At 38.9% G+C, this 9726-nt stretch overlaps 1 protein-coding gene across 1 annotated transcript; it reads left to right on the forward strand.

The window, feature by feature from the left end:
- Nucleotides 1–6342: 6342 nt before the first annotated feature.
- On the forward strand, nt 6343–9425 carry LOC150033266 (uncharacterized). Its single transcript, XM_090306355.1, has 4 exons — nt 6343–6577; nt 6701–7196; nt 7982–8960; nt 9006–9425. The coding sequence occupies exons 1-4, from the start codon at nt 6343–6345 to the stop codon at nt 9423–9425; spliced, it is 2130 nt and encodes a 709-aa protein (XP_090162481.1).
- Nucleotides 9426–9726: the final 301 nt, after the last annotated feature.

A 9726-nucleotide genomic window follows, 5' to 3' on the forward strand; every position in this document is an offset into this window, starting at 1 on the left:
GACCACTACATGATAGGAAGAATACTAAATGATGGGCATTGCGCGATAGACGCAGACGTTGGGTGATGATACTATGCGATGAACGAATGCGTTAGATGATAAGGCATCAGTGCTGCACGATGGAGCTAAATGATAGGCGTAGCAGCTATGCGATAGGCTATACGTGAGATCGTTGAGAGTGAGATATAGCTAAATGATTGAGCTACACGATGGGGCATTAGTGCTATGTGATGGACGCAGGCATTAGACAATTATAGCGAGAGGCAGCGAGAGGGCTGAATGTTAAACGATAGCGAGAGATTCATTGGACGATGGAGCTAAGTGATGAAGTGCAAGAGCTGTACAATGGACTGAACGATGGAGCGGTGTTGAGGCTTGTGTTATGCAAGGCTGATGAGCTCATCCGAACAAATGTCTATACCGAGAGGTGGTTGAAGCTTGAGTTAGTAGGAGTTGGATGAATAAAGTTTCATGCAAAGGAAATTTTATACACGAGGAAAACTCAAGTAGGTGAGTGACATAAGAGTAGGTGAATGGCAAGGAAGTAGGTGGTGGCAAAACATGGTTCAAACATTTCAAGATAGAAGGTGTCTTGCATTGAGGCTTAGTAAAGGTGAGAAGCATCGTTTCCTTTGGCCTATAAATACCACCACAAGGTGTTTCTTCAATTCATATCTCAAAATCCTCTTCAAAGAACATAAGGAAGCGTGTTAGAAGGTGATTGGGAGGAGACCATGCGTTGATCATGAAGGGCAGTAAAACCCAAACCCTAATTACTTCAAGTAAGATTAAGTAATGTGATGTCTTCTAATGAGCTAAATGAAGCCATGCCTTAGGAAGGGTAGAAGAAGGAAGCAAGAATAAATAGGCTCTTAGGTAGCTAAGTGTAAAAGTAGGACAAAACCCGGCTAGGCTAAGGAAGGTCATGCTTGATGATGGAATGCATAATAAGCATATGAACGAGACCATGCCATCTAATAAGGTGTAGTGCTGAAGTAATATTGTTCGTGAAGTTAGAAAAAGGAGTTTTGCTAAATCCTAGCCTTCATCACCAATAGTGGGTCAGGTGGCACAAGGAGGGTTCATGCTGGATTTTAGGCGGTAATATAAGCTAGAAGGTTGTATTCATTGGGTCGGTTTGGACAAACTACTTAGGCTATTTGTGTAATTTTAGTAGCATTCAAAAGCTCTGTGTGTCTATTTTCTGTGGCTGGGCTGCTGGAAGGAAAACTCGTCAGAATAAGACCAGAGGAGCAAAATAAAGATGAAGAGTTCGTAGCAAGACCATGCGTTGATCATGAAGTTCGAAGAGGAGGAGATGCTGTAGGACAGTGAAGTCTGAAAGTAGCATCAATTTGGGACGAGGTGTTCTCCTAGAATACTCGTGCATTTTGAGAGATTTCAAAGCCGCCTAAAAGCTATGAGAGTCTAGTTTTCAAGTAGGGCTGCCAGAGAAGAAGCTCCAAGGAATTAGATTGGAGAGTGAGGAAAAAATAGAAGGGTCGAGCTGTCGGGTAAGCTTGGGCCAGTCTTGATGTTTTGAAGATTCCGGCCAAACCACGAGAAGTTCTGAGCTAAGATTTTAAGGTAAGTTTCTTGAGACATTTTAGAGAATGTTTGTAGAAGGAAGTATCTCGAGATAAGGCTTAGAACTATGAGTAATCTGAGCTTTAATTTTAATATGGAATTTAGGGTTCAAAAGAGGAGCTCGAGAAGACCAAGGAACTTCTAGAGAAAGCTTCATACCTTAGCAAGGTGAGTGGTACTTTCCTTCAAGTCTTAAGCATATCTTTTGCAGTATTGTACATGCTTATTTTATGAATGAGTAAAAAGTATGAGAAATGAGATTATGTGATCAGGATAGTCAGGGGGTCAATAGACCTAGTTCCTGAGCCCCAAATGGAACCTCATGGAATGGTCAAAGGACCAAGAGATCTAGTTCCTGAGCCTATAGGAGGAACCTGATATGGGATGGTTAGAGGGCCAGCAAGCCTAGCTTCTGAGCCCATGAACGGGGAGCTATGTGAACATAGAGGAAATAGGAAACAAAGGGAACACAAGAGAGTAAGCGTTTATGATTAGTAATAGTTAACTATCTACCATGTGTGTAGGTAGAGATCAGACTCATTCAAGGATGAGGTTTGAGTATTAACCTCATATTTGTGATATGCTTGTATTATGAGTTATAGATTCTAGAAGTTGCTTACCACTCACTGAGCTTTGTGAAGCTCATCCTTTTCCTTCATGTTTTTCTTCCCAGGTAGCGAAAGGTGAAAAGTTCCAGAGTGTTGCTAAGGTTAAGGTCTGCCACAGCCACAGTCACACTTCCGGAGTTTTAAGAGTTGTTGTTGTAAACTTTGTAGTTAAGTCCTAGAGTTGTATAAATGTTACATTGTTGTAATAAAATGGGCCTAATCATTCAGTTGTTCTTATGTCCTTGACTTAAAGTTTACTGAGAGTAAAGAGGTTTTAGTTGGGTAGTAGGTATCGCAAAAGGGTGGTATCTGCGGTCCCTCACACCTCTCCTGAGCTCAGGAGACGGGCTCGGGGCAGGGTGTGACACCTTAAGCTGGAAATTAGTACATGGGCGAAGAAGAATACCCTGACCAGAAGAATTGTTCAGATATCGAAGAAGATGATGAGCAACATCAAGATGGCTCTGACGAGCTAAGAAAAATACTAACTAAGTTTATTAACTACAAAGGCAATGTCAGGCCGAGATATAGTAAGATATAAAAGTTCGCCAATCAAACAACGATAAGTTGTTGGATCCTTTAATAAGGGCCCATCATCAAGAGATAATCAAAGGTCGGGATCCATAGGACTATGTAAAGGTTTACAAGCCAACAAGCTTGCATCTTCAAGTATTTCCAGTACACAATGCCTCCGAGAAAGAAAAATACCTTGAAAAGAACTAGCCAGTTTTAATCCCAAGAAATAATGATGATCTCCAAGATCCTTAAGCTTAAAAATATTATTCAAATGGACCTTAAGGTCTTGTATAATCTCAACAGATGCACTAGTTATTATAATATCATCCATATAAAAGAGTAAAGCCATAAAAGTAGTGTTGGAATAGAGAAACATGCAATGGAAGAAAACAGAATCATGAAGCATTCTAATTCCTTAATTTTGATATCAAAATAAGCATGTTCATAGGGTATTAAGAAGGTTTCAACACATACCTCTGAAGATCCTCTTCAAACACGAATTTGATTTTCAATCTTTCAATTGAAGTCTTGGACCACGACGAGATCTTCTCTACTATTCTCAGCCTTGAATTTGAGTGGTGGAACTCACAATTGGGCTGAATTTGTGAAGGTTTTGGTGTAAGTTTAAAGAGAGGGAAAAACAGTTTCTGCAGAAACTAGTTTTCAGTAGCTTTTTCTCTTCAATCTCCAAATTGAAGAGTTTTATCATTCCCTTTCATGCAGGTACTCAAGAGACCAACTGACGCTTCTTCAAAATGCATGGAATCAATGGGCAAAGTGTGTTAAGTTAGGCGAAATACCTCCTTACTCCACTAAAATGTGGAAAAATCCACTACCAAGTTCAAAATTCCAATTTCCATTTTCAATCTTTAATTTTAATTCAAAATTTATTAAAATCAAAACCAATGTTTCAATTTTTGAAATTGAAATAAAAATGAAAATTAATTTTGATTTTTAATTAATTAAACAAATTTAATTAATTAAATAGTAGTTTAATATCAAATATTAAATTAACCACACACCTAATTTTAAACATGAATCCCATTTATGTAATTAATACTTAAATCATTATTTAAATATTATAAACTCTTCAATTTTGTTAAATTTCAATAAATTAAACATTAATTAATATATAAAATATAATTATACAAACCCTAATTAGAATGTGAACTATTCAAATTCAAACCCTAAATTCAATTTGAGCATTTCAAATTGAAATTCAATTTGAGCATTTCAAATTGAAATTCAATTTGAACACCTCAAATTGATATCATTCCAAATTCATTCAATTTACCAATTCAAGGCGTTCATGTTTTATGAGCTAGTAGAGAGATCCTATGGACCTACAGATCATGAGCTTCAACGATTTGAGATTAATTGGCTAAAACTCTTTAGACCGAATTAATCAATATTCGTTAACTATCGAGTCACACCACTATAGCTCGATAGTTGCACTCTCCTCACTATAGATATATTTATGTCCATTTGATTTAACCATAATCAGTAAGTCGATCATTCACAGATTATTCATAATAACAGCTGGGTCAAATGATGTTTTACCCCCAAAATTACGTCTTGCTCCTTAAGTTCCACTGGTCTTCTAATGAACAATCGGTTTGTGATCCAATCACTAAACTGGATCCCTCTCGGGCCAATGAGAGGGTGAGGCCCCTTGTTCAAGACCTGGATTTAGCACTTAAGAGAACAACCTTCCTCCTATCCCTAAATCGGGTAGACGTGAATTCCATCTTGCACCCTTGTCCTCAGCTATTTACCCGGTCTTACCTCTGAAATGAGAGGCTTATTAAGCCGACGTTGTTGAGCCAATCTTCACCCTTACAAATCTAAGGATAATCCTAAATAAACAAGAGTTCATAGTTAGCTCAAGATTAAGGTCAAGTTACCTAGGTCATCTAAGTGAAATACTCAAGTTACCTAGGTCATCTAAGTGAAATAGTTAGTCTTAAACAATAAACAACGTTATAAAGTAAAAGTGACTTATTTCTTGATCCGATCTTACGCAAACTCATTGCACAAGACACCCCCACTCCTTATGTCACCACATGAATGAATTAGGATAACTTCGTTTGTAGCACTTTACAATATATTGTAACAATTACAGAGTAGGCCACATCCGATAGTGTTACCGGAATAAGTACCCAACCTTATTCATATACTACAGATCATTTTGGCTATGTACTCGAACTTGATCCATCTTTATGCCTCCACAAAAAGTTCAATTATTCATATAATAGCCATGGATCTTAGTTTATTGGATTTAGTCTTACAAGTTCAATTTACAAATTCAATAACAACTTTATTGAAGAAATGTTGAATAACATCTTTATTGATAATAGAAAATGTTTAACTTTACAAACTGCGAGTTTTAGGACTTAGAACCCAACAAGTAGAACCTGATCCTCTAAAAAATAATGAATGGTCTGACTTTGATTGTTTGAATCCCAACAAAAACAAGGCGTGAGAAAATTTATCAAACCATTGTTTCGAAGCTTATTTCGTTCCCCCTTAGGTTCAACCACATTATGTTTATAACCATTTTAGCAACCAGTGAAAACGTTTCAATATAATCAAGGCCTTCTTGTTGAGTGTATCCTTTGACAACTAAACATGCTTTATTGTACCTATTGAAATTAGGGTTTTGCGCTCTAGGGGTAATTTTGTCTTTTTCATTGTACCCTAGGGTTTTCCTGTTCTCTATTTAAGCTGTTGGTCTACTATATTCCATTGTATCAGTTTCTAGTAATAATTCCCTTATCCCGTGGTTTTTCTCGCTAATTAAGGTTTTCCACGTAAATTCTTGGTGTGTTTTCTCTTTTCCCTATTCTATTTTTCATCATGGTATCAGTGCATGGACATGAAACCTTGGCCACCATTGAGGAAAATTGAACAGGAGAATCCCAAACCAATAATCCAGATATAACCATTGTTATCCAAAAAGCCATTGATAAATACTTCCTAACCCTTCTTCCCCACTTTCGTGAAGACCAGCCACCACGACCTCCCTACCCACTGTCGACCGTTCCCTTCGAGCCAACCGCCTTCTTCAAAGACCCAAACACCAGTCACCAACCACCAGCCACAAAACCCACTGGAGTTTTGTCCGACTGCTACCCTTTCGAACCAGCCACGTGGGGATGAAGAAAGCCTTCCATTTCAGACGTGCGCAGATGAGGTCGACCAGTGATCAGCCGCGTGACATCGGTCCAATTGGTCCTAGACGCCACTGACTGAAGCTGTGGAGAACCGATCTATTATACCCAGGGCCGATTGGACCAGATCCGTGATGCCTGAGCTCTGATTTGCTATATCCGATGCTGATTGGTTTAGATATGTGATGTTCGACGCCGATCAGTCAAGTTTCCATCCTTCGGGAGTGCCGTCGACCTTCTCCTCTCAGATCGGAGCCTTATCCTAATTTTTGCCGCACCAAAGGACAGATGGAAGAGGTATGGGTACTTTCCAGCCAGGTATGAGCAACCGAATGGGGCAGTTTTCGCCGATTATGGATTAGTTTGGAGGAGGCAAGTCTTCATCATACCACCAGGACCAAGGAAATATAATCCAAGATCAAGTTACCCAGTTGCAGTTGTACATTAAACAATAGAACGAGATGTTTCAACAACCGCTTGCTGCTATTGAGGAAGTCATGGGATCGAAATCCAAGATCCAATCAAATATAAATCCATACCCTGAAAACTCGGTAACTTTGTTCCCTACTTACTCCTCAAATTTATGTTCTGGAACTATAGGCAGTTCTTCTGGAATTATTATAAGGGAAAAATTGAATGGTGATAATTCTTTCTCTAAAGATCAGTGCTGGAAAATCCACGGCCGACGCCCTAATGGTAAGAAACGATAGCCAAGTTGGGCTCTCGTAGGTGAATTTGTTACTGAAGATACTCAGACTCAGAACCAGGAAACTACTCAGAACACTACTACAGTGGGTGTAAGTGCAATCGCCCATACAGGTACTTCTCAATCTTTTGGTCTTGTGAGTATAACTGGTAATAAACCGTGGATATTAGACTCAGGAGCCATAGATCACCTCACTGGTTCTTTTGATCAATTTTTATCTTATCAATCTGGTGTTGGAAATGAAAAAATCAGAATTGCAGATGGGTCCTTTGCTCCTGTTGCTGGAAAAGGACGAGTGTCACCCTTTGCCGGCTTAATACTCCAAGATGTGTTGCATGTGGCAAACGTGTCTTACAATCTGTTATCTATTAGTAAACTAACAAGAGATTTGAAGTGTCGTGTTAGTTTCTCACCTGATGATGTTGTTTTTCAAGATCTGACCTCGGGGATGACGATTGGCATTGTCTGGCATGACAAGGGACTCTATTTCTTTACTGAAGAAGCTTCCTTTAAGCTATGTGATAGGACTAGTTTGTTTTCTTCTTATTTTTCCATTTCTGAAACTGACTATATGTTATGGCATTATCGTCTTGGCCATCCTAATTTTCAGTATATGAACTATTTGTTTCCTCATCTTTTTCGCAATATTAATATTTCTAAATTGAAATGTGATGTGTGTGTCCAGGAAAAACAACCTCATGTTTCTTTATCTTCTCAGCCCTATAAGCCCTATAAACCGTTTACTCTATTCCATAGTGATGTCTGGGGTTTTTCACCAGTCTTACCATAACTGGGAAGCGTTGGTTTGTAACCTTTATTGACGATCATACTCGTCTAACCTGGGTTTTCCTTCTGACAGATAAATCAGAAGTCACTTCAGTTTTCCAACAATTTTACAATTCCATAGAAACCCAGTTCAACGCTAAAATCTCTATTCTCAGAAGTGATAATGGTCGAGAATACCTTAGTAACACCTTACGAGAATTCCTTATCTCCAAAGGGGTTGTCCATCAGAGTTCTTGTGCGTACACTCCTCAACAAAATGGAGTGGCCGAATAGAAAAACCGTCACCTGGTCGAAGTTGGCTGCTCTCTTATGTTGTCAACCTCTCTTCCCTCTTATTTGTGGGGTGATGCTATCTTGACAGCAGCCCATCTAATAAACCGCATGCCATCCTGGGTTCTAAAATTCCAAATCCCATTAGACTTTTTCAAAGAGTCTTACGCAAACTCCAGACTTCTTTTTGATGTACCCTTTCGTGTCTTTGGTTGTGTGGTGTTCGTCCATACACACGGACCTAATCGTACTAAGTTTACCCCTCGGGCACAAAAATGCATTTTTGTAGGGTACCCTCTACATCAGTGTGGGTATAAGTATTATCACCCTCCTTCCAGAAAAAACTTTATCTCTATGGATGTGACCTTCTTTGAAGATCATCCATTCTTTCCCAATGGTTCTCTTCAGGGGGAGCATTCCAGTGAAGAAACCAATTGGGGTCTCAACCTTTCTGCCTTACCTAAACCTGTACCCATCCTTGATGTCAGTGTCAATACTAATACACCCATCTTCCCAACTGAACAAGTCCCTTGGATCACGTACTATAGAAAGAATCTCAGGAAGGAAATAATGCCACCTGTTATCTCTTCGGCTCCAGTTCATGAGTCTGAACAGAGATCAGTTCCAGGTACTAGTAGTCCTATCCCTGATCATGATAATAAATGTGATAACACTGATGCTTGTGTTGAAAATATTGAGAGTAAAAGTAGGGAAGATAATGCCAACAATGATGTGATTGAGACTGATGATGGTGCAGAGACAGATGAGTGTGTGACTCTTGAGGATATGGTAGAACCTGAAAAAGAAGCTTCTCTTATTCCTGCTAGAAAAAATGTTGAGAGTGGGAAAATAACAGAATTGGAGGGAGAATGCAGTATGTCAGAAGAAAATAAAGATAGAGATGAATCCCTTGATCTTCTGATTGCCTTGAGGAAAGGTACGAGATCATGTACTAAATATCCGTTGCAAAGTTACTTGTCCTATAGTAATTTATCTCCTGAGTTCAAGGCCCTCACTACAAGCCTAGACACAGTGGTGATACCAAACAGTATACACACAACATTGGAAAGTCCTGAATGGAAAACAACAATTATGGAAGAAATGAAAGCTCTCGAGAAAAATCATACGTGGGATCAAGTCAATCTTCCAAATGGTCATAAAGCAGTCAGATGTAAATGGGTATTCACAATAAAGTATAAGCCCGATGGAACTGTTGACAGATACAAAGCAAGATTAGTGGCGAAGGGTTTTACTCAGACGTTTGGGGTTCATTATTCAGAGACCTTTTCGCCAATTGCAAAGCTAAATATAGTTCGGGTCCTCCTTTCCATTGCAGTTAATAAGGATTGATCCCTTCACCAGCTTGATGTGAAGAATGCTTTTTTGAATGGAGAACTGGAGGAAGAAGTCTATATGAGTCCTCCCCCAGGATTTGAGAAACAGTTTGATCACCGAGTTTGCAGATTAAGAAAGTCCTTATATGGGCTAAAACAGTCACCAAGGGCTTGGTTTGGCAGATTTACTATGTTTGTAAAGTCTCAAGGATATAAACAGGGTCATTTTGATCATACTCTATTTACTAAAAAGTCTGTATCCGGGAAAATCGCAGTTTTGATTGTTTATGTTGATGACATTGTTATTTCAGGTGATGATACCTCAAAGATTGACCGATTGAAGGCAAAGATGGCTGAGGAATTCGAGATCAAGGACCTTGGAAAACTAAGATACTTCATCGAAATGGAAGTAGCTCGATCAAGAGAAGAAATTTCAGTTTTCCAATGAAAGTATACTATGGACCTGTTCAAGGAAATAGGTATGACGGGGTGCAAACCAGTTGATACCATTATAGAGGCCAATGCAAAGTTAAGTAATATAAGTAAAACTGTTCCAGTGAGCAAAAAAAGATATCAGCGACTTGTTGGGAAATTAATATATCTTTCTCATACTAGATCCAACATCTCTTATGTAGTAAGTATGGTAAGTCAGTTCATGCAGTCACCATACGAAGAACATATGAGGGCAGTAGAGTGCATTTTGAGATATCTGAAAACTTCTCCAGGGAAAGGCTTGATGTTCAGGAAAA

This window comes from Benincasa hispida, chromosome 10 (assembly GCF_027475165.1).
Source record: "Benincasa hispida cultivar pf3 chromosome 10, pf3_genome.v1.1, whole genome shotgun sequence".
Taxonomy (NCBI): Eukaryota; Viridiplantae; Streptophyta; class Magnoliopsida; order Cucurbitales; family Cucurbitaceae; genus Benincasa; species Benincasa hispida.

Excerpts from the sequence above, each read along its gene's own strand:
- LOC150033266 (XM_090306355.1), top strand. The coding sequence starts at position 6,343 with ATGTTTCAACAACCGCTTGCTGCTATTGAGGAAGTCATGGGATCGAAA. Across the intron at positions 6,578-6,700 it reads CCACGGCCGACGCCCTAATG|GTACTTCTCAATCTTTTGGT; the intron begins GTAAGAAACGAT and ends TCGCCCATACAG. Across the intron at positions 8,961-9,005 it reads CAAAGCTAAATATAGTTCGG|CTTGATGTGAAGAATGCTTT; the intron begins GTCCTCCTTTCC and ends TCCCTTCACCAG.